This window comes from Etheostoma cragini, chromosome 7, assembly GCF_013103735.1.
Source record: "Etheostoma cragini isolate CJK2018 chromosome 7, CSU_Ecrag_1.0, whole genome shotgun sequence".
Classification (NCBI taxonomy): domain Eukaryota; kingdom Metazoa; phylum Chordata; class Actinopteri; order Perciformes; family Percidae; genus Etheostoma; species Etheostoma cragini.
The window spans coordinates 19,921,608-19,946,068 of NC_048413.1; the positions used below are offsets into that span (position 1 = coordinate 19,921,608).

Genomic DNA, 24,461 nt, shown 5'->3' on the forward strand with positions numbered 1-24,461 from the left:
CCCCCCCCCCCCCCCCAAGACACACAGAAAAAGTAAAAATAAAGACTAAGGAATTTGGTAATATGTTATGAACATTTTGCTTTATTCCCATAATTTTCCCTTATTGAAAAGAGTTATAACATGCATCAATATAAATGAAGTCTTTAGAACTTCATTAAGGCTTCGGTTCTCTGGCTGTTCAACAAGGCACATTCAAACCACAAATCCCTATTTAATAGCAGCACATATAGACTGGATTTACAATATTTATCAGGAGCGGAACTGCTCAAAGGGCAAACGTAATGCCATTGGTTGGGTTGTCTGTTTCTCTCTAAATTATCAGGGACTACAGGTGGAAATTAGGAATTGTTGCTTTAACCTGGCTCAAGACATATTCTTTTGTATTACAAGTTTAATGTTCATCTAAACCAGGAATTTGGAAGTGACAACAAGGGATGGGTGAACCTAACCAGCAACAAAGCAACACATTTGTCTTCTTCACAAAGTATTTCACAAGAATGATGAAAATAAGACATTTGCACATAATGCTTTTGTGTGTCCGCTTCTGTATTGTATTGTTGTGTTATTGTCTTGGTGTTTCAGCCCAAGACACATGCCTTTATACTGTAGACTGAGCTTGAGAGACTGAGTGTGTCTACATGTGGACCAACAGTGAATGAATGTGTAAACGCAGGAGTGTTTTCTGTATTTCTTTGGCTTAATAAAACCTTTCCATCTTTCCACGCTGCATATTACTCATTCTCTGTTTGAGAGACCGGTAATGGTGTGAGTCCTTCATATGTCATATCTACATATGTTTCGGTCTGCATAAATATACATTTGTGCATTGGTGAACGCGTTCCTTAGTACATCTGATTGTGTGTTTGTCAAATGTCTTTGTGCATCCAATAGATGGGAACGCCTTTGGCGTCTCTGTAGGGAGTTTCAGTCAGAGTCTGAACTACAAGCTGAGGAGGTGGAGGAGGGATGGAGGAAGGGGGTGGTGGTGGTGGTGGAGGGATGGAAGAGGAGGGAGGTGGTGGTGGTGGGGGAGGGATGGAACAAGAGGGTGGTGGTGGTGGTGGTGGAGGGATGGAGGGAGGAGGTGGTGGAGGGATGGAAGAAGTGGGAGGTGGTGGTGGTGGTGGAGGGATGGAAAAAGGGGGGGCAGGTGGTGGTGGTGGAGGGATGGAGGGTCCTCCTTGAGATACTTGAGCATCCATCTTTGTCCGTGTTGGTTTCTGTGTGCTCGCCTCTCCACTCGGCATTCTGGAGAACCTCAAAAGAGTCTCCATGGGAACAAACGCCGTCATGGCGCCTGCGTTCTGCACCGGCATTGACAGCACGTAGCCAAGGTGGGCGTAGAAGTGCTGCTTATCGTGGGTTGTCAGGCACAGGCGCTTGAACCCTCTGCTTTTGGCGTAGCGCTCAGTCTCCTCCATCAGAGTGCGGCCGTGGCCCTTCCCGCGCTCCGCCTTGGACACCACCACCGACTCGACGAACAAGCTGCTGCTGTGACCCACGACCTGGGACAGCCGGGCGTGGCCGAGCAGCCGCTCCGTCTCTCTTTGGCCCTGCAGCAGAACAAGGCAGACGGGGAATTCTGGACAGGACTTCTGCAGAGAGTGAACCCGGGCCGCCTGGCTCCTCTGCCACTCAGAGTTGACCAGGTCTGCGCAGGGAAGCAGCAGGTCCGGACGCCGGTAGATCGGAACCACACGGATCCTCTCTGGTTGTTCGGAGGCCGTGTGCAGCTTCTCTTTAACTTCTCCATCCAATGTTGAGCTCTCACAGACTTTGTCAACATATGGTGTCTGACAGTGTGATGTTGAGATGGGCTTCGGCTCAACGTTCTGCTCACCTCTGCTCTCCGGTTTGGAAGTGGTAGAGGTTATTGGCTCAGACCTGCGGTGACCAGGGTTTAACTAAAGTCAGTCTTCATTCAACTCCTACAGCTTAGTGTCAAATGTTAGTGTGTGAAGACACAAGATGTTAGAAAAGGTTTGGAACAAGCAGCTCCTTATTTCTGTGATTAGTCTGACCACGTCACATTCAGGAGGTCTGGAGGTCTGACTGATCAAAGATGCACTTTAACTAGGGCTGCACAATATCCTTTTTTTATAAAAGTTTTATTGTCATTGCGGAATCAACCGGCGTAATAACCATATCACTAAAGACGCTCAAAGACTTTGTGTCAGTTAAAAGAAAGGAGCAGTAGAAACTGCAGTTTAAAATGTAACTAATTCTTTTTCAAGTGGTGCCTTTGTGGGTTTTTAAAGTTTATTTAATGTTCAAATTGTTCAATAAAACACTGTTGGAAATTATTTTAGTTTATTTGTTTTAAATTAAAGAAGCAATTGGATGTATTTTAGAAGAATACGGAAAGCAGCAGAAATGCAGAAGTGACTACACTTTGAAATCTGTTTGTTTATCCCAAGTAATATCGTTATTGTGATATTCAACAATGTTATTGCGTATTTTCCTCATATTGTGCAGCCCTAACTCTGACATGAAATAAATCAGACAGATAAACCAGACAGCACACCTGAAGCAGATGTGTAACGATGCGGTATCCTGACAGTTCTGCTGTAAGAGGAGACACATGCAGGAGGATACAACCAGAGAGATGATCTCCATCTATTCTCCGTCTAAACTTCCTGTTTCCACTGCAACCTTTAAGTTTTTCTGTAACAGACTGCTACAGTGTTGGGAGTTGTGTGCCTTGTTTGTGGACACATAATAAGTGGATACAGAGGAAAGGGTCAGTGTTCAGGAGCGAGTCGTTTATCCCCATGCAGGTTTGGTGTGACTACAGAACAACTTTCAGTCATAAAAGTAACCCTCAGGTCACCATGCAACCAAGCTCTAAAACAGGGCTGTGACTAACAATTCATTTATTATTTGATCAATGTGTTGATTATTTTCTCGATTAATGGCTGGTACGTAAAAAATCAAAACAAAGTACCAAAAATGGCCATCACAATTCTCAAATCAACAGTTTAACAATTGCTTGTACCTAAAGATATTCAGTCTAATTTCCTAAAAGACTGAGAACCATGGATTTCTTTTGGATTGTTCCCATGGAAAGTGACCTAAAGGATTAATCAATAATCAACATTGTTGCTGGGTAACTGAATCTATTGATTGCTAAATAGAATTTATCAGAACTTTGAAAAAAAAACTATGTACGGTACACAATGAGCATGAGCATCCCATTTGAGAAACAATACGCTGACAGTGTGAAAGTAAAGCTGATCCTGGTGGAAGCTAAACCCAGTCTGATGATGGAGAGCTGAGCCAGAGACGCCCTACAAGGACCACCAGGCAGAGGAGCAACCTTTTTGGTGTAATTCTTTTTGGATGACTTGCAGAAAGGATCTACAGTGTGCTAAAATATGATGGGTGGGAAAAAACAAGTCTGAATAAGGAAATAGACTTTATCTAACACATCCACCCACCGTTACTGGAATAGGCTGAACTACAATGCTGTAAAGATATCTAAAAAGTATACTGGTTTCTGTTCTGTTTTTAATCTGTTAGCTTATTTACTTGATTTTTGTACGCACACATTCCTCAAAAAGTGTAAACTGTGATGGATTCGTACAGTTCCCTCATAATCGGTAAAGCGGTTTTCTAACAGGATGAATTCTCAGACTCTATTAGGCCTTAAAATCAGCTTAAGGAAGCAGAGACACAGAATGGAGTTTATCTTAAAGCTGTGAAGAAACACTGAGGAGATTCCCTGTTTTCACAGAGTTCTTAATTATTCAAAGAAAAAACTACGCAAATCTAAAATGTTTGGAAAAATTGGCTTGATTCAAATATTTCGAGATTCATTTTTGTACTGCCGAAACGAAAAACTAATTTAAAAAATGTAAAAGGTATCTTCAAAAAAAACTAAAAGGTATGAAGAGAGAGAAAACCTGAAGCAAAACTGTCAAGCAGTTCAGAATGTGCTACTGCCGACTCAACGCAATTTTACATTCTCACAACATGTACACAAAAAGAGGGTGTTAGAAACATGAAACAGGAAATTGGCTATGACTGATAATCACAGAGATGTCAACCTATCAAAATCCTTCACATACTGCATTTACTTGACATGATGACACTTCAGATACACATCAGTATTTTTTTAAATGTTTAACCATTTATACTATAGGGTGAGTATTTTAAGGTAGGAGTTTACCAGCATTCATTTATTTAGTGTAGCTGATGAGGCCTTCTACATTTGCTTACACACATCAATGCAAAAGTTAGATTATTACATTTAGTAGATGACAAAATGTCACTATCGTTGTTAATGATAATGGGTCAAAGTTATTTTCAACAAACATGTGAGGGCCTATATTCGAAAATAGTAATTTATGGATGTAAAAGTATCTTGTTATCAATAATTGTGGTGCTTGGCATTAATGCGATTCTATGTCTCAACACAGAACATCTACGCATATCTCACGTTTCAATGATAATCGTTCATTTTAGACAAGTGAGGAAGCCCCGCAATAAAGCAGGGCATCAAAAAATTAGTTTATACTCATAATGCTCCTCTCCACGGAAATCTTTAGTAAAAGGCGAAAGATTTATACGATCTGAAGAGAAACAAGAGTGTACTGACGTTGTATCGGAAAGTGCCAGCACCCCATTCACCGTCTGAGCTTCCTCTGTTACGTTTCATTGACACACATTTTGAAGTACATATCAATTACATTGTGTCCGACAGAAATATTAAGTGTTTATATGATACTAACCGTATCGCAACGTTTTGAGCAAAATATAAGTTTAAATCGTTTACTTTTTACAAATAAAGCTACACGCACGCTATGCATTATGGGAACAAGGCGACCATGTCCACGCCTCTTCATTGTCAACACGTTTTCTTATGTTAAAACTCGTTTGTATGAAACGTACATATCGGTACACATCTCCGCCCGGAACATAGTGTTCTTTTTCTTATTACACGCCCATGCATTATTTCGATACAGTGAACTCATATTCTGAAATTATTTAATTTAACTCGGTAAATTAAAATAAAAAGTGAACTCGGTAAACAAAGTATTATAGTCGGATCCACTTGTAACGACGAGTGACCCTTTTTCAGTTTTGCTCTTGATCCAGCAAATCTGTTACCTGCAGTGGTCAGTAAATAAAGCATTTGGTACACGAGTAAGAAACACAAATACCATATCCATTTAAACTACAATACGCCTAAATATTAATATCCAGCAGCCGCAACAAGTAGGTAGTCCTGTGTCTGCGTGCCCTTAAAAACGTAAATAACGATTTAAAGAAAGCCTGCTGTAACAAGTGTTTCATATATTAACGGTCTATGGTCTCATTAAAGACATGCAACAACTTGAGCTGTGGGCTGGCCTTGGTAGGAAAACTATACTTGGGGCGCTTTGTAAGCCCTGAGCTACTCTCTTGTTGGCTTCCACTTCCATGTAAGGTAATAAGACTACTAAATTGGCAGTTGGTAGTACTGTTGGCTAGCTCATTAGCTTGATTAAGCTTTAGAAGTGGATGCAGTGCAGTGACTGACATTTGTTAAATACCAGGAGGAACCACACGTTTACAGTTTATTAGCGAACAAAATCCTTCACTCGTTTGTTTCTCATCACACTGTAACGTTACCTACATCATTAGTCTCGCGACTGGTCCCCGGTGCTCGTCCTCCTCAGAGTGCACGTGTGTTTTGACTGACAGCTGACCTGTGGTCGGCTTTTCTTCTTGCAACGTGGGACAGCAGCTATAATAGCTGCTCCACGATCAGTTCCTAACCGTGTCCTCTTCATTAAAAAGGAGGAAATGTTGCTGCTCATCTCCTCACTGGTCTAAGGAGTCATGTCTGCCACCCTGCGGATGGGAGTGTTATTACATAACATAAGGCCGGTCTTCTAATATACTGGAACTACAATTGCTGTTGTATGTATAGCACGGTCAAGTTTGTTGCACGTGTAAAGTACATGGTTAAATCATAAAAAGAGGCAAGATTTTTAACAAAATGTTTGCTTTATTTTTTCAGTTTTTCTTAAATCCAGAACAACTCATTCAAGGATAATCAAGGAGAAATAAGCACTAATGTTTTTATTAGAATTTTCTTTTCCTGTTTTTACATTTTGTCAGAGGTGGTGAATTTTATCATAATTGGTCAAAGTAAAACAAAAAAATAATAAATGAATATATAATAACAATACAATAATAATTAATTCAATACAATGAATTGTGGCGTCCATGATAGAATAACAATGGCCCAGAAAACGTAGGGTTTTTATTGTTATCACTGCTTCTTCTGTGGTACTGCAATAATCACCAGAACTAACTCAACTCAATCAACAACAGTAGAGGAAGAAATGGAGCACGCTCACAAAGTTCTGCACCCCGGGCTCCCAAAGAGGAAACACTTTTTTTATTATTTAAATAATATTTTATCAAAGCTTCTGTTTTGTATCTTCATAAAATGTTTCTAAAACGTATCTGTCTTTAAACTTTTCTTTCTTTTTTTGCATTTTGATTCATTTTCCTTTTCAGAGATTTTAAAAGTTTTTCGTCTCCATTTACCACAATGTGTTCGTTTTTGCAAGTGTGGCTGCCTATGTGTTTTTGAGTAAATGTATCTTTACCCCTGTGTGTGTGTCCTATGTGAATGAAAAGCCTGCACTTGTGAAGCATGATTATGTGTTTATGAACGTGTGTGTGTGTGTGTGTGTGTTTGTGTGTGTATTTTATGTGTACACTATGTAACCTGTATTAAGGTCATCGCAGCAAAGACATTCATACTGAGAGGTTGGAGATTCCTCAAGGGACGAGCTGTGACGCCATTAGCTTGCTCTGTGTGTGCGTCTGAGCTTTCGAGGAGTGTGTTGAACTAGCATGTGCACGAGGAGGGGCAGACTACGTGAGGTGGGTCTCAGTGCCTACATAGGTGTAAAAGTATGTGAGTGTGTTCATACTGTGTAGGAATTTATGTACCTGCTGGTGAGCCAAGTACAATTTCTTATGAGTTTGTACGTTCTGTGTAGAGCTTATTATGAGTCTGTATAGCCACTGAGTTATGTGAGAGGACATACATGTATGTGTGTGTGTGTGTGTGTGTGTGTGTGTGTGTTAGAAGGCACGGAGGGTGATGTGGGAGGCTCAGTCTCTCAGGTCCATGCTGGAGCCGAACAGGGCCACCAGCTGCTCCTCATAGTGGGCGATGTTCCTCTTCATAATCTCCTTACAGGAACCCAGAAGACGCTCAAACGCCTGCACGTCTATTACTACACACACACACAGAGAGAGAGAGAGAGAGAGAGAGAGAGAGAGAGAGAGAGAGAGAGAGAGAGAGAGAGAAAAATGTATTTACAGGAACCCCGTCATGTTACAGTCATGCTCATCTTTTACAGTGCGACAGGACAGGGAGAATGATAAGAGTACAACAGACAGAATATGTTGCTGCAGTGTGGTTAAGTGACATCTTTCTCCATTTCAAAATCGAGCACCTGTTGGAAAGAGGCTAATGTACTGTTAGTATATTAAACAGAAAGTACACTAAATGACAACACAGGCAGGTAGGTGAGTGTACTGACAGTGTGTGTGGGGTTAATGCTGAAAGAGAGACAATATGGAAGCACAAAGGGAAGTGACTCACTACTGACAAACACTACTACGTTAACTATGAAAAACATTACCTGTGCGAATAAACAAATAAAAGCAGTGCAATTAGCATTAGGTAAATACTCATCCACTGAGCCTTAATTACTGCACCCACTTTAAAGAGGTGAAAGAATTACAGAACGGCCTTTAATCAACAAAAAGCACAAGGTGATGACAGACGAGATAAAGAGCCAATCCCCACTCATGAATGAATGAATCAAAACTCAAATGCCACTTCATATCTCTGCTTAGGTTAAGTGGTTTGAATTGTGCTTATTAATTGCTTTTAATTTTAGTTTTAACTATCTACCATGGATTTATTGAATCATTTAAAATTGTAGCTCCCTAAAACACTTAGTGTGCAAACTATAATAATGAGTGAGCAAAAAGCGAAACACAAAACAAAAACATATGTCAGAACAATTTGAATATAATCACATAAGAAAACGTTCATGGGTGCTTCTGATGCAGGTATCACATCCCCAGATATTGGTGGAAATTAAAAACCCAGCCACTTTATACATACATTTGACTTCCTTATGTTTTGTGAGCAGCGTTAGCATCGATGCTGACAATTGCGTTTAACGTGTGTCAAAGAGTATTTTGTCTTACCCACACACTTGACATTTCCCACTGCGTAGGCCGAGGCAGCCCGGGGCTTGTTAGTGACCAAGGCCAGCTCCCCGAAGTACTGACCCCTGCTACAGCGCGTTATCTCCACCTCCGCATTGTCTGCATGGTCGGCCTTTGTCTGCAGGGAAGAGAGGGGAGGATTAAAGGTTAGCAACCAATGAGCACCTTTTTTTCCCCCTCTTCCCCCCCAGGGAGAAGCACTCGGCATCTGAGCAGACAATTGTGATTGCTGCTGTTGCTAGGCATAACCAGAAAGAAAAAAAAGAAATTGTACTCTGGTGGTTGATACTGGAGAGTGTGGGTTGTCATTGTCAGAATGTCCTGCATGGAAACTACCTTGTAGGGAAAATCTAATCAGTCAGGACTCAACAGTAATTGTTGACCGGTTGCCCGTGGCAACCAGATTGAGTCAATTGGCAACCATTTTGTGGCCTCTGGTCGCCCCTTTAGGAAACCACCTGTTCAATATTTGTTTTTTTTTGTTTTTTTTTTAATATATATAAAAACAAATCAAAACTTACAAAACTGGAAAATCTTACTTCAAAAGAAGTCAATATTTAATTGGTTGTCTCTGTTAAGTTTTAACACTACGTTCGTGCGCAACAACATTTCAGCTGTTGTGCGACCACTTTCAACACACGCGTGTTTGCCATGAAGAGATAGCTACAGGCAACGCAATTGAACGGAAGCTGGAGAATTAAACGTGCAATTAAACGTATTGTCAATTTGGGCAACCAAAAGCTGATGCCTGAGAGTGGCTGAATATTTTCTTCCTTTCTATTATGTGAGATGGCCTTTCTTTTAAACAACTAAATACAGCCGAATCAATGCTGCTAGAGATGTGTAAAACGTATACGTACATGGTCTCTGAGTGAAATAGAGAAATGAGGAAGGTGAGCGGAAGTATCTTACTTTACTCTTGATCATGATCTTGACCTCTCCTGATTCAACTATAAAGAAGCATTCAGCCTTATCTCCCTTCGAAGAAAGAAAACAGACAACATATAAATACACGTAAAGTATGTGCATACTGTATGTGTATATTGAAACTTTTCATTGCTGAATTTAACCACAGCTATATACATGTCTTACCTGTGTGATGATGCGCTCACCATCTGGGAACTGCTTCGATCCTAATACATCTACTATCTTCATCCTCTCGTTCGCCTGGTCAGAAAACGAGGGGGTGAGACAGAGGTTGAGAGATGAGAAATGTTGGGAGGAGAGATAATTGTTTCATTGACTATGCCAGCAGATGACGACCTCCTTCAGCAGACTTCCCTCTATCAGTCCCTCCATCTTTTCCTACGGTGCTCTTGCTTTAGACCTTTCACCCTACTTCTGGGTTATTAACATTTTAAGCTTGGTAGGTAGGTGATTGTTCATCAAAAACAGTGTTGTGGGGAAGTTTTGTAAAAGTGGCATTCATGTTTAAGTACATTCTTAGCCATTTGAACTAAATATACAGTTTGTCACTGAGTAAGAACAGAATTATTTCCACTATAAACTGGCTGGTGTTTTGCTGTTAGCTGGATGGCTAGCTTCACATGTGATGCTGTTGCATGACCCACTGTATAGTCGGATTCTGAAAAAACAGCCTGGGAAGGAGAGAGGCAGGGAGAGACAAAAACTGCCGGGAGGATTTTCCAACTAGCCCGCAACCAGTCAACTCACCTCCAGTGATTTGAGTAATGGCACTGACTCAATGAAAGACTCGTACATCCTCCTCTTCTTGTAATTGTTCTTCACAATGAGTCTACGAAATGTGGCCCGGTCCTTGGGAAAACAAACAAGAGTAATCAAGCTGCTGCTCCTCCTATGCTCGGCCACAGGGAGGCGCTGCAGCAGCATGAACCATCAGAGCAGAGCCCGGCTCCATTCATAGATTACAGGACTCCATTCTTAACATGTACTGTATTTGGTCACATAAACTGTTCCTAACCTGCTAACAATGCATTCATAAGGAGACAACTAGAGGGAAACTGTTTGAAACTGAGTTTTTAAGATTTAGAAAAGATAGCACTTGCAGTTAGAAATCGACTGACAGAGCAAAAAAATGTTTCTGCTTTCTGGCCTACAGCTAAGGTTGACCTTAGGTAGCCATCCACATACACAGTTAGGCTTAAAGATTTATTGTGCCACATTTTAACATTATGTATAAATACATGAATATGCCAAAGAATTTTATTTTAAAAGCTTATTGTAAGCACCATATAAAAGGTATGTGTAAAGGCTTTAGGCCGCAGTACACGTTATTGTAGGTCCAGTTTAATTTGCAACTAAATTGTAAACCTTATATGTAGTAGGGGGTCCCTGCTCCACTTCTCTTTCAGCAAAGAAGTCCTTGGCCTAAAAAACGTTGAAAACCCCTGATCTAGAGAATCACACATCCCATTAAAATGTTCTTACCAGTCCCCATAGTGCCCCCTCTTGGGTGGCGACGATGGTTGCAGCGCGTGGTGTGTTGTACATGAGTGCCAGCTCGCCGAAGCTGCCTTTATTGTCATACTGACCCACCGTTATTCCCATTACAATTATGTCATACACACCCCTGTGAGAGAGAGAGAGAGAGAGAGAGAGAGAGATAGAGAGAGAGAGAGAGAGAGAGAGAGAGAGAGAGAGAGAGAGAGTGTTAGGGAATGAGGCAAACAGAAAAAAAACAGCCAACGGAAAAAAAAAAAAAAAAAAAATTAATAAATTCAAATGACTGATGGATTTAATAGAGCTAATAAAGTAGATCAGTGTTTATTGACCTACTGACTGGTTTAAAAAGATATCTAATAACAAATTGTACCTGTAGCTCTGTAGCTACAGGTACTCGGGGAAAAATATGAACCATGATTTTTTTTGCTTAAAATGGATATCCAGATTCTCTCCAGATTTTTATGACCATAACAAAAAAAAAAGAAATTGGCAGTACCAAACAGATTTTTTTTGGCACTTATAGCACATTGCGCATCACCACAAGCCTGTAAACATAAAGGCTTCAATGAAGAGAAGGGAGAGCGCTTTATAAACCTATTTTATACAATGTCTATGTTTAAAACTCACAGAAGAAAGTAGTGGCGTTTGTGATGCAGTCGCTCGTAAAATCACATGAGAATCTTTTTGTAAATTTTTTTTTTTTAAATCAAAGATATTTTAAAATTGAATCGTGAACAGGGTGAATCGAGATAGCGATCTAACGATTAATCTTGCAGGCCTAGTTTCCGGGCAGGACCATGTGTCAGTTTAGCAGACTTGGTGAGCAAATCCCTGACGGTGTTTGTGTGGGTGCACGAATGTGTATAATTTTGTGCATATTGCTATTAAAGTAGAAGCTTCTCATACAAGCGCATAACTTGACAATATCAAAAGGTGAGAGCAATTCAGTGTAGCAATGTTCACTTTTGCATATCTGCATGAACAGAATCAAAACATGTTTGTCATGGTTGTATGGATTTGTGATAGTATACACACAGTATATTAATATTTCAGTAGAGCAGTACTGTCTCCCCCCTTCCCTCTCTCTCTCTGTGTATGAGGATTAAACCTGGGGAGGGTAATTTGCAGTGCAGTTATTCCTATGCAGGATTAACCAGTCATTATGTAAGAGAACTAGTCCTCCCATTGGCTGCTTACTGTGCTAAAACCCTTGCTGGTGTGTTAGTATTGACTTGGTTTGACTGGATTACCATGACAATGGGTACATTGATCACTTGTGTCTTTGTCTACCTGAATAAAGTTAAGGGATACCATCTAAACACCGTTTAAAATACTGTGCTGCTGGCTCTTGATTAAACAGACGAAGTACTGTAGGTGTGAAAGCAGTGACCATGAATAAATTAAACACAATAAATCTGTTTGAGCTCAGAAGGACAGATGAAAAAGAAAGAGCCAAGATTTTTTATTAACCACTTTAACTGTCATGTTAAATCAATACCCCGAAGAAGCTCAATATATTGAGTACCTCACCTACCTGTGTGTATAAATAGGACTTTCTGTCAAGTCAACCCTTGGGCAAGGCATCTTGATAATAGTTATGATATTGATATTTGAACTAGTGATGACTTTTTGATGGAATATTAAAATATGTACAAATTAACTATGATTAAATCTATAGTGCGTGATAATTTTTTATTGATGAATGCCCATTACATTAAAGCCATTGGCAATGAGTTGTTGCAAAGCTAATTAAGCCCATTTGTACCAAAAATCTCTCTATTTCTCAGTTTGGCTATGTTTACAAAATGGTGTACCCCGACAACATTCGCACGTAGTTCACATGATGAACTTACGTCAACGCGGAGAAAAGAAAACAGCAGCTTTGGAGACAAAGTGGACATAACATTGACAATATATTTACCTCTTCTAAAAGATCTAAGTTTTTTTTTTAACCTTCATGTCCTCCTTGATTTGACTGGATAACTGCTACTGGCAACTACATGGAGAAGAGGTGGGAGTGGTGCGAGGACACCGAAGGCTTGTGTCATGTAAATGCACCGACAGTGTTGTTGTCATTACTTAGAATTCCTCATGGGGGGGCAGAAACTACGCACTATAGCTTTAAGTTACAGCTGATTCAAACATAATTCAGATAATCAGATCTGAGTACCATAATGATCCTTTTAACATTGTACATATCATGCCTCCAATTGTGTATTCACCCCTGATCCCGTAGGGCTCCTGAGTAATTTCCAGTTACTTCCTGTATTCAAGGCTTCAGAACGGATTGTTTAGGTTTGTTAGTGAAGGGTTTTCCTTACCATAGTAGCACAGGGGCCAGCTGGATATTTGGAGGGTACAGTTATACTTTCAGCCTCCTTTTAGGTCTAATAAAATTGTCAAGATGTGCCATTTTTGAGTCTGTTAATGACTAGCATTATGATATGTTAACAGGAATGCAGAGGAGATGTTTACATAAAGTTGAATTACACATTATAAAAATAGGACATATTAAACAATGTGGTACTCATTGTATGTTACCCGTTTTCTTTCCTGCTTTTCTTTTTCATTTTGGTTTATCCCTCTATCTCTGTGTGTGTCCATGCTCATACCCCACACTGCTGGTGACCTTAGCTAACACCTACGCTTTCCCAGGCCAGGGAAAATCCCAGGATAGCATATGACTATAGGCAGGCGCGCTGCTTGTAAAGGTCATCGCACATCTCTTGTACAGGGAGCCTACTCTTAAAAGGTTTGTATGCAGATTGAACGATAGCAAACAACAAGTGGAACTAACTAAACCAGGGTGCTAAAATGATGGAATAAACAATGACCAGCCAAACACTGGCCTGTTTTCAGTTTGGTAGCAGAAGATAAGAACCGACATCTTGAGGTCTTTTGCTAGTAGAAAAAGTTGTAACGGACAGTTCTTAACTCAAAATGTGTTTTAGGAAGATAAAGGGGGGCCATTTTAATGTTCCAGCAACTTCGTCATTGTATTCCAGCCCGGGCTATAAAACCTGTACTGCGAAGGCCTGTGTACACAGCAACATTTACATTAGCAATATTGGAGGAACATTAAACACAGCCTTTATAGGTGGTGTATAGATGGGCACAGACATACACAACACCATAAGGTGGTTGGGCGGCTGTGACTAAGAAGAGCCAATTGGAAGGTTGGCGGTTCGATCCTCGACCCCTGGAGTCTACATGTCTAGCTGTTCTCGGGAAAGTGCAAAATGCTTTAGATGCTGGGTGTGTGAATGTTCGGAATGTTATGTACGTGAATGTTAATCTGATGAGCGTCAGTATATAAATGTGTAGGAATGGGGTGGATGATGCCTGAAGTATGTAAAGCACTTTAAGTGTTTGAGACTAGAAAGCGTTACATAAATACAGTCCATTTAGCACAATCATAAACAGTTGAGCGAAAATCAACACAAGCCCAACTGTAAAGACCACCAAAACGGCTGCAGTCTTGTAAATCTTTAAGGTTTTTAGTGGTCCACACCATCCACTATTATTTATTGCATCCATCCTGTAACTAAAATTACCTTTTAGGAAACTATACTTTTTAATTAATAACACTATTAGATTCAACTGTATGGGATTTTGTTTAGTAGGGCTGTACGATTATGGCCAAAACGATAATCATGATTATTTTGATCAATATTGAGATTACGATTAATTATCATGATTATTTGTTGATTTTAACCAAAACAAATTTTATAGTCACATAGGCTATTTAGAACTGCTTTCACATCCATATTGTGCTACATTCCTCTTATGTTGAAGTTGTATGTTGTACATACATGCAGCTGCAACACATGTAAATGAAAATTATCTGAAATAAATAACCTAGGATTTTTTTTTTTTTAATCTTTTTAAATGTGTGAAAGCTCCTTCAGTTGTTTTCAACAAAAACTGATTAAAAGAGCCAGGGAGAGAGGGGGAGTGCTATGGACGTACTCAGAGTGACAGCTGACTAATTATGATTGGGTCCAGCAGGGTCCGTCTCACATGCTATTACTCTACAAACTGAAGTTAGTTGCATTCAATAACTTCTTCTGTGTTTTTTGCCATGGCCGCCGCCATAGCAGAGTTACCGGTGGAAACACTGGTACAAATACAGGTTTGCCTCTCCTGGTTAACAATATACAGCTGTGTTAATAACAATTAAAACTGTGGACAAATGTCAGAAGTGTGGACCGGTGTCGTTGCCGCTCTTTCTCCGTTTCTAGGAACCTCGGAGTGAGTGAATGGGGGAGGGGCTGCGAGGACAGATAATAACACAGGCACGGTTTTATAGAAGAAATGGGTCATATAACGCAAAATTAAACCATATCGATATAAACAACTTTGCTTTGTCTGTTGAGAGGCAGCAGATGCAAGGACATTAGGTGCACCGGTCCAATCTAGAGGAAAAATGTTAGTCGCACTCTAGAGCCCTGTGAGTTAACAGACACTAACTAGCACTGGTCACTGCTGTTTGAAAAACCACACAGACGGGACAAAAGGTTGGATGTACTGGTAAACTGGTGAACCTTGTGACCAAAGTAGGACCATGATCAGGATTAAAATTAATTGCGCACACAGGCATCATCCTCGCCTTCGTCTATTGTTTTTAACAGCTTTTCTGTCATTAGGGTCACAAAAACAAACTTGCAGCATCTGTGTCAACACAGGCATCCGCCTTATACCTCTCTATGACGTAGAAGTTGTCTCCATCGTCTCCCTGGTCGATGACGTGCTCCAGGGGCTGAACTCGTAATTCAAACATGGCGTCCAGCACCTCCGAGAACTGCTCCTAAATGGGGGACGAGAGGGAGTAAGTCATACACAGATGAAGTGGAGGAAGAAGGAGCAACAGTGGAAATGTGTTTGTGGAGTCCAACTAGGAGCTCAAAATGACATCTACTGTAGCTCATGGGAGTGCTGTTAGATAGATAGATATTTATTGATCCCAAAAAATGGGAAATTACAGTGTTACAGCAGCGCATGGGAAAAACAAAATATACATACATACATACAATATACATGAAATAATAATAAAATATAAGAATAAAATATAAGAATATAAGAACAAATATTTAAATACATACAAGATGGGAAAACAAAATGTGCAACTGCTTAAGTAAAATGCTAAATGTTCCTGAATGAAGAGGGGACACTTTCTCCTTGTTTTACCAGCGTATGCATTTTCAGAAAAATATTGGTGGCTCTGAGAGTTGAGTCCATCCTAATGTCATAGATTTATCGTAGCAGATAATAGATGATAAAAAAACAGAAATAGGTTTTAAAATTCTGAAATTCAGTTTCAGGCTAAACAAATGGATTAATCAAATACAGCGACATCACACAGACATACTGTATATGATTGTTGGAATTGCTTTTTGGAAAACACGCAAGACAATCTAGTTATGCCCAAATATAGGAAGGTTTATATTAGTTTTGTTAACCCAAACAAAAATCAAAGCACATAAGAACATCGTAACTTGGGCGTTCTGTGACTTTAGGTTTCTAGACATAAGACAAGTAGAGCTTGTATTGTTGTATGGAACAATGTACATGTGCAAATATGTTTAACGAGTACTTATGTGACCCTTTTCTCTGCAGTTCATGTAGTGAACTGTATTTTTATCTTTTGCATTTTGTGTTTTTTGTACAAATTTATCATCTGACCTTCCCCAAGAGCAGCTGCTTCTAAGTGTGGTCCTTGAGGAGAGTAAAGGGATGTTATAACACAGAGAGAGCAGAAGGGAAACCCCTGTACATTGTAAAAAAAATTGAATGCACACTTATGCTGTTACTACTACTTTTATGAAACACAGAATGTTCCTTGCTGTTGCAGCTGTAGTTTGCGGTGTGATGTATTTTGCTCCATCATATATTAATGAAGCAAATATTTGGTACATGTTCTGTATAATTAAGTATGTAGTTCATGGAATTCCAAACCTTTTCCAGCTCCGGACGCAAAAAGCAAAATTTGGTCAGGACCACATCATCTGCAAAAAGCACTAATGAGATCCAGAGCCCAGTGAACTGCAACCCCTCCCCACCCGGACTAGGCCTCGATATCCTGTCCATAAATATTACAAACAGGATTGGTGACAAAGCGTAGCCCTGGCGGAGGCCAACCCTCACCTGGAACGAGTCCGACTTACTGCCGAGAACCCGGACACAGCTCTCGCTTTATTCAGAGATTGGATGGCCCTGAGAAGGGACCCCCTTACCCCATACTCCAGCAGCACCTCCCACAGAGACTCCTGGGGGACCCGGTTATACGTTTTCTCCAGATCCACAAAACACATGTAGACTGGGCAGGCATACTCCCAGGCTCCCTCCAAAATCCTTGCAAGAGTAAAGATCAGGTCCGTTGTTCCACATCCAGGACAGAATCTGCATCGTTCCTCTTCAATCAGAGGTTTGAATATCGGCCAAACCCTCCTTTCCAGCACCATGGAGTAGACTTAGATGAGGAGGTTGGCTGAGAAGTGTGATACCCGTGTAATTGGCACACACCCTCTGGTCCCCCTTTTTGAAGAGGGTAACAACCTACTCGGTCTGCCACTCCTTAGGCACTGTCCCAGACTTCCACGCAATGTTAAAGAGACGTGTCAACCAAGACAGCCCCTCCACACCCAGAGCTTTCAGCATTTCTTGACGGATCTCATCAGTCTCTGGGTCTTTTCCACTGTAGAGTAGTTTGTCTACCTCAACAACCTCCAACAGGGAAATTGATAACAATCCCCAATCATCCTCCCGCTCTGCCTCTACCACAAAGGACGTGTTAGCTCGGTACCTTGCAACTGCCTCTGGAGTCCTCTGGGCTAACATATCCCGGAAATATAGGGGCTGTCTTCAGTCGGACGGCTTCTCTGACCACTGGTGTCCATTAGGGTGTTCTTGGGTTACCGCCCCTTGAGGCACCTAAGACCCTAAGACCACAGCTCCCTGCCGCAGCCTCAGCAATGGAAACTTGAACATTGTCCACTCAGGTTCAACGCCCCCAGCCTCCACAGGAATGCATGAATAGCTGCGCCGGAGGTGTGAGATGAAAGTCCGTCGGACAGGGGCCTTTCTCCAGACGTTCCCAATTTACCCAGACCACCCGTTTGGGCTTACCAGGTCTGTCCAGAGTCTTCCTCCACCCCCTGACCCAACCTACCACCAGATGGGGATCAGCTGACAGCTCTGCCCCTCTCTTCACCAGAGTGTCCAAAACATACGGCCTCAGATCAGATGAAACGATACTAAAATCAATCATTGACCTTTGGCCTAGGGTGCTCTGATACCCCGTACACTTATGATTATCCCTATGTTCAAACATGGTGGTTGTTATAGAAAATCCATGACTAGCACAAAAGTCCAACAACAGACAACCACTCTGGTTTGGATCAGGGAGGCCGTTCCTCCCAATCAGACCTCTCCAGGTATCTCCATCATCACCACGTGTGCGTTGAAGTCCCGCAGCAGAACAGTCTCTTACTGGAGCCCCATACAGGACTCCATTCAAGGTCTCCAAGAAGGCTGAATACTCTGAACTCTTGCTTGGTGCATATGCACAAACACCATGCCACCCATGTGGCAGCGCACCCAACCCCATTGGTTCCTCCAACAGGTGGTGGGTCCATAATGAATGCCGACGCTTTCATATAGAGCACAAGGAGTCCCTGAAGATCTAAGCTGTGTGTACATCTCTCTTTTTGTGTATGTATGTGATTTTTACCTGATCTAGTGTTTTGAAGAGTAGGATGTCTCGGCATGACTCCTGCAGTCTGCAGCGCTGTTCATCTGTTTTTGGGTGAACCACTCTGGGCTCCGAATCCTCTTCGTCCTCGTCCGGGTTGAACGCCTCCGCGCACACTAGAGGGAAGACATGTAAACCCACTTAACATATTAACATCTGCGTTAACAGATCATGTGTGATTACATTGTTATTAGACAGAGGATACAATCTAGGTAAGAATGTATTCTTGACATGTTCAGAAACTCATTAAGACACAGTAACAACTAAGTGTAAATGACATGAGCTTTTGGAAAAACCTAAAATTACCTTGGCAACAAAGATAAAAACAACAACAGGCAAGCCAACAGGTTTCATGCAACTCAGTGACAACCTTGTCATCAGTACACTACCACTACATTTGTAGATGGGGAACAAGTAGTAAAAAAATGTTCATTGTTGGCCTTGACAGACTGACATTTGTTTCTTGTGATATAAGAAATCATTAGTCATTCGGTACCAGTTCAAATTTTTTGGGACATTACACAATTTCATAAAATAACACACAACATTTATCATTATATATTCAACTGAACTATTATAAATTCTGAGTATATTAGCAGAGGTTTGTTATAATTTACCTGCACTTACAGATGATTGTGATTCTAAACTGATTTACAGTAAATACAATACGTCTGCATGTTCTACACAACAGATATCCATCAGGTGACGAAACATTTTTTGCTACCCGATAACTATTCTGATACCTGAACTTGTGTATCGGCCGATACAGATTACTGATCCGAGACCAGTCTGTATATATTTTCTTATGTTTTAACAACTGTATATTACTATCCCTGTATGGATGTGATATGTTTCTATCTTTGTTGTCGGTCTGGCTCAGGTTAAACTCTTTGTGAAACATGAACAAACACAAACAATGAATGCTATAAAACTTTCTTTTTATTAATCCAGTTTGACAGTTATAACAGAAAAAGAACATAAACTAGAAGTGAAAGCAATCAAAACGGGGTCCAAGCCTCCCCGTACAAGTCGTCCCAAATGACCCGAGGAGCGCACAAAAGTGGAACCCAAAGCGAAACGGCGGGGAGGCAAACGTTGAGAAGTATGGAGAGGTGCACGTAACAGTAAGGATTAATAGCACAATGATCCCGAAAAACTCTGGGCTTTTAGGCCGGATACAACACCTTCTGTAAGGGATAGAAAGACAACAAAGACATCAGCAGAACGGGGCCACTGTTAGCTTTTAGCTCCAAAAGACGGTACGTTTCTACTAGTGCTGTTTGGCGTCATGTACAACGCACTCGACCTCAGAAGGGATAAAATGGCCCAAAATGGTCTACATTGATTTTAATGCCCCCTAATGGCCTATCTTTACCAAATTTGGTAAAGAGCCGAGTGGCATGAAAAAAAAAAAATCACAGTTTTGGTGTTGAAAGTATTTACTGTGGCAGAGATATTGCAACTGCAAAATTCCCATTTAATTGCATTGTATTTCGCGGCAAAATCAACGAATGTTGATTATAGCGCTCTAAAGGCCAATCTTCACCAAATTTGGGCGTGACCATTGCAGAGAGAAGGGGAACAATGCTCCCAAGTCTTTTGCTGATAAAGTATAATTTGGCAGAGATATATGTGTTTGGTAGCTTACAATAGAAAATTGGTTTGGTTGTCAAATGCGCATACGTTAGCGTAGCAAAATTCTTTATACTTTCTGACAGGGCCATCCTACCAGGTTTTGTGCGGATCTGTCACACAGCCTAGGACGAGTGCCAAAAAGTAGGTTTTGCGCTTAGCGCAATATTGTGTAATTAAATTTAATCAGAAATGGCCGTGGCCTTTATCATGTGACCCAGCTTGATGTAATGAACACGTGGATGTGAAGATTTTTAATGTGTGATCTATATTGTTGGAGTTATAGGCAAAAACACGCAAAAACAATAAAATATTTTTAAATTATAGGGCCAAACACGTTTTTTTTGCTATAGTGCCATCTAGTGGTGGCAATGGGTCAATGTTTGCATCTGAGGTCTTTGCAGAGTTTTGGACCAGTCGTGAAAATGGCACACCACCACCACATACGGTTTAGGCTTCAGAGGGGGTTTTACATAGAGAAGAATAATAATACTGAGGAGGAGGAGAATCCTTAGCAAAACAATTGGATTGGTGCATGAACTCCAGTACTTCCTAATACCAATACCACCTTTTAGGCAGTACTGGAGGCATCATTACTGCAGGACACAGAGGAGCCCCAAAGTGAGGAAATGTCACACGCATAGCGACATGTTTTCCCACACTGGATGACAAACCCTGACAAGGTCATTTTCTAATTGTCACTATGTATCTGTGTTTCCTACAACTCCGTAGAGACACACTCCACTTCTTACATGACATTTGCACAAAACACATGGATGTCTGTAGGAGTGCTTTTGCAATCATGAGTGTAACGTCTTATCTCTCAGCAATGTGACCTCTGCAGCGACAGCGTGTTCCCCCATTTAGTTCAGCTTTTTTGGAGTGGTAGATACAATGGACCCAGCTAAAAACAGTTAAATTGTGAGCCTGTGATGCAACTAATTAAGTACGAAGATATTCTGTAGACGTAACCCCAAAACACAAGGGTTTCATGAGCATGAAGACACAGGTGTTTGTTTTAATCGACATTTTTTATGTTCTTCCTAAATGTCATTGAAAATAAGATACTACAGGCAGTTATCTTGGCAGCGCCCGGGTTAGAATCAAACCCGAGGCCCTTTGCTGGGTGTCACCCCCACTTTGATTTCTATAGCCATTATCTAATAAAATGAAAAAAGCCACCCCAAAAAAGACAGGTCCTTCATAGCTAAAGCTAGGTTGTCGGAATCAGATGAGTTTTGTTTCCCCCATATTGCAAAAACCTCCTGGCAGGATGACAGGATACAAAAACACTAGCCAATAAACACACTACTTGTGTGTTTTGTTTACAAGATCCCTTGTACCAGGTCAGATTAAAATCTAATGCACCTATGTAATCAAGTCATCATTTTCACCCTGCTTAAGGGCCAAAAACATTTAAATTGTAGATGTGATTGTGGCCTTATGTTTTGTTCCGCTTTCCCATGTACAAATTCAGTTACTTCTTTTCTACATTTCTTAAAATGCTTTTAGAGAGGAGCAAACATGTGCCAGGTGTAAGGTTATTTGGTGGATAAACATCTCTACCCTGAATGAATAGCAAAGTAATCTAGTAAAGGCATCCTACTGAATATATTTGTGATCACTGGAAATTAATCAACAAAAATTTTATACAGAATGTAAGCAATACAAAAGACAATCTTCCTATGATGAAATCTCTAGTTCATATGAGAAAGAAGCTGATTACCTGATACCGTTTTTCCATTAGAAAATGTATTTTTTGTAATAATGAACCAAGTAAACAAGTTCTTTGAAAGACACAAACACATTAAATGTGTGTGTTGATTTTAAAAGTCACTGAAAGTTGGGTCTGATACAATGGGCAACAATGACGTGCAAATTGCTCTCTTGTTGCACTCTACTGTACACTTAGTGACCAGAAAAACCGAAACGCCTAATCAACGTAATTCAATACAATAAGTAGCCCTGCATTAACTTCTAACTCACTTTCAAGAGAAACTCAACAACCTCTTTGACCAGCAGAGATGTAACCTCTCACCTTGCAGCAGTGATGTAAAAGTGTACTCCAGGACCCTGTGACGTCACTGTAGGGTTTTGTTCAGGTCAAACAAAGTCCACTTAACCCCACCCACTGTGGTCTGAGGATTTTCAAACAGAGAGGGCAACGAAACATTGTTTCTCAGCCTCGTGTAAAGCTGCTCTTTAAAAGTTCAGTTTTTGTTACTGTTTTTTGTTAGTTTTTGTTAATACTGCTTTACATCGGTGATTCAATACTTTATAGTTAGTGACGTTGCATCAATCAGTAAATTCATTTAAAAAAAGTTGGCTATAATATTTGACCACCTTATTTACAAATATGGACAAGTAAAACGTTTAGAAACATCTTAGGGAATGATGTAATCCAGGACAGTCCCACTCCAAACTTGTTGAATGAGCAACTCTCTGACAACACAAATTTGTACTAAGTTTCTCAAAGATGATATGCAAATCTAAAGAACTTGTTGTCTTGGATTGTAGTATGATATACTAGGGTCTGTCTGTTTCTGTGTGTTATTGAGAATTCTTGTCCTACACATTCAAACAATAATCAATGGAACATAAAAACAAACATATATGTGTTGAGGAAAGCATGGCCCATCCCCTGAAACATTTTTCTCTCTTTTGTATTAAATAAGTCATGGTAAAGGTGTAGATTTTTTCTCTGCTGAGAAAACACAAAACACCTGCAACAGTAAACTATGTACAATACAAACTGAAAAAGGACAGAATGTCTTACAACATTACCACTACAAAGAAGTCTACTCCACTTTGATTACTCACATCATTAAAAGGAAAGTACTCTAAACAACAGAGTTCCGTTTCAGAAAGCAGGTTTAGTGAAAACTCTGAGTTTGTGAACCCTGAGATGAGGGAAACTCTGTGTTTTCTGTTTCAGAAAGGGAGGTTAACCAAACCTGAGAGAGAGGGGCAACTCCAGCTTGTTTCAGAAAGAGACGAACTTAACCCCAGAGTCAGTTACTGTGGTAACTGAGTCTATGAACCTAATCTGTTTTTTTTCAAGAAACCTTGAGTTTCTCTTAGTCTCCTTCCCTGAAACAGTGCTCTTTCATTTCCTCACTCATTTTAGCACATTTTAGCACGGTTTGTTATATGCACGAATAAAAAAAACTAAAACAGGGTTGGTTCATTAACTGTTTAAGGCAGCCTATGTTTTTTTCTCTCAAAACATTTTGTTGATGATCCCGTGGATGAAGAAGCTGTATTACTTCGCAGGGAGTTAAACATACTGTATGTTGGGAGATGATATTGAGGCCCAGACTATGACCCTGACCACCCTCTGTCACCTCTCCACCCCACACTGGTCCAAAAGAGGAGCACCTTCTAGGCTCCGACAGCTTCGATATCACACAGACCGCCACAGGAAATCATTCCTACCACAGGCAATAAAACCTTTTAACATGTCACCACTGGGTGCTAGATAAGTCTCTTAGACACAACAATACAGCACTAAGTGCACATTACATAGAGATTGGCATGGAATACTTTCCATAAAATCATCCCTCAATGCAAATCAAACCGGCTATTAGTCTAACTGAAATAAAACCATGCCAATCTCTATGGATGGGGAAGAGCATGTGATGATGTGGGGCTATTTTAATTCCAAAGGCCATGGGAACTTTATCAGGATGCATAGTATACTGGATCCATGAAATAACTGGCCTCTGTGGGAATTTAACATAGGGGTATGTATACTTATGCCCTCTGTAGTTTAAGGAAGAACATTTATTTATTTACAAGAAATTATTCATTCACAAAGAAAATTGGTCACCTTAAAGGTTGGATTTTACCTCATTTTTTAATAAAAGGCATTAAGATAAATTTCCAAAACATGATTTTTGTATTCTTTTAGTCAATTTAAGCATGGGCATGTAAACTTGTGAGCACCACTGTATCCATCCATCCATCCATCCATCCATCCATCCATCCATCCATCCATAGATGTATTTTAATTTCCAGATAACTATCTATTTGAGCTGTATCCCAGTCTATCAGTTATGTAGCCTACATAACCTTATCCGTCCTCATATCACTAACGTCACCAATCGTGGACATGCTCTACATCCAGGCAGATAATTTGTCGCATTACGTTTATTTGCAAACAGCAGTTCTCTTTGCAACATTGATGACGCAGAGCATATTAGTAAAGCCACTGTAGGCTATACTGTGCGCATTTACTCTAGCAGCAATTTTATCCCACGCAAATTCTCTTTTGCTGTGTTGCTTTTTTAAAGGAAATATATGTTCAAACTCGCTGTATGTGTGTATAAGTATTTCAACCGACCAGTTTTGTTTGTGGTTGTTACCATGGTGAATCAAAGCATCAGGGCCCCATTGATGCTGCTTT

At 40.5% G+C, this 24,461-nt stretch overlaps 3 protein-coding genes and 1 non-coding gene across 9 annotated transcripts in view; 1 reads left to right on the forward strand and 3 right to left on the reverse strand.

Moving 5' to 3' along the window:
* The window catches only part of si:dkey-20d21.12 (uncharacterized protein LOC556245 homolog), an 18,516-nt gene extending 4,337 nt beyond the window's left edge, over positions 1-14,179 (forward strand). The window contains exon 5 of the transcript XR_004657310.1: positions 14,168-14,179. The gene's annotated coding sequence lies outside the window, so the exon portion shown is untranslated. The remainder of the gene's footprint in view (positions 1-14,167) is intronic.
* Positions 401-5,771, reverse strand: LOC117948198 (N-alpha-acetyltransferase 80). The gene is made up of 3 exons (XM_034877727.1): positions 5,618-5,771; positions 1,149-1,884; positions 401-1,067 (listed from the first exon to the last, which is right to left on the reverse strand). The coding sequence occupies exons 1-3, from the start codon at positions 5,620-5,622 to the stop codon at positions 867-869; spliced, it is 942 nt and encodes a 313-aa protein (XP_034733618.1). The 5' UTR covers positions 5,623-5,771; the 3' UTR covers positions 401-866.
* On the reverse strand, positions 4,476-4,591 carry LOC117948395. Its single transcript, XR_004657429.1, has one exon. It is a non-coding gene; the product is annotated as a U5 spliceosomal RNA (small nuclear RNA).
* The window catches only part of prkar2aa (protein kinase, cAMP-dependent, regulatory, type II, alpha A), a 49,843-nt gene continuing 31,354 nt past the window's right edge, over positions 5,973-24,461 (reverse strand). For 5 of the 6 annotated variants that reach the window (XM_034876926.1, XM_034876925.1, XM_034876922.1 and 2 more), the window contains exons 4-11: positions 18,404-18,540; positions 15,375-15,481; positions 10,660-10,801; positions 9,925-10,026; positions 9,343-9,417; positions 9,163-9,228; positions 8,230-8,368; positions 5,973-7,241 (exon numbers count right to left, since the gene is read on the reverse strand). In XM_034876926.1, coding sequence (XP_034732817.1) covers positions 7,117-7,241; positions 8,230-8,368; positions 9,163-9,228; positions 9,343-9,417; positions 9,925-10,026; positions 10,660-10,801; positions 15,375-15,481; positions 18,404-18,540 — 893 coding nt within the window. In that variant the 3' untranslated portion in view covers positions 5,973-7,116. The remainder of the gene's footprint in view (positions 7,242-8,229; positions 8,369-9,162; positions 9,229-9,342; positions 9,418-9,924; positions 10,027-10,659; positions 10,802-15,374; positions 15,482-18,403; positions 18,541-24,461) is intronic. The other variant, XR_004657309.1, reaches the window with a different exon arrangement.

Bases quoted from the DNA above. Each gene is read 5' to 3' on its own strand.
- LOC117948198 (XM_034877727.1), bottom strand. The intron at 1,068-1,148 runs GCCCCCCCTTTT...CCCTCCATCCCT, and splicing joins TCCCTCCACCACCACCACCT to CCACCACCACCACCACCACC.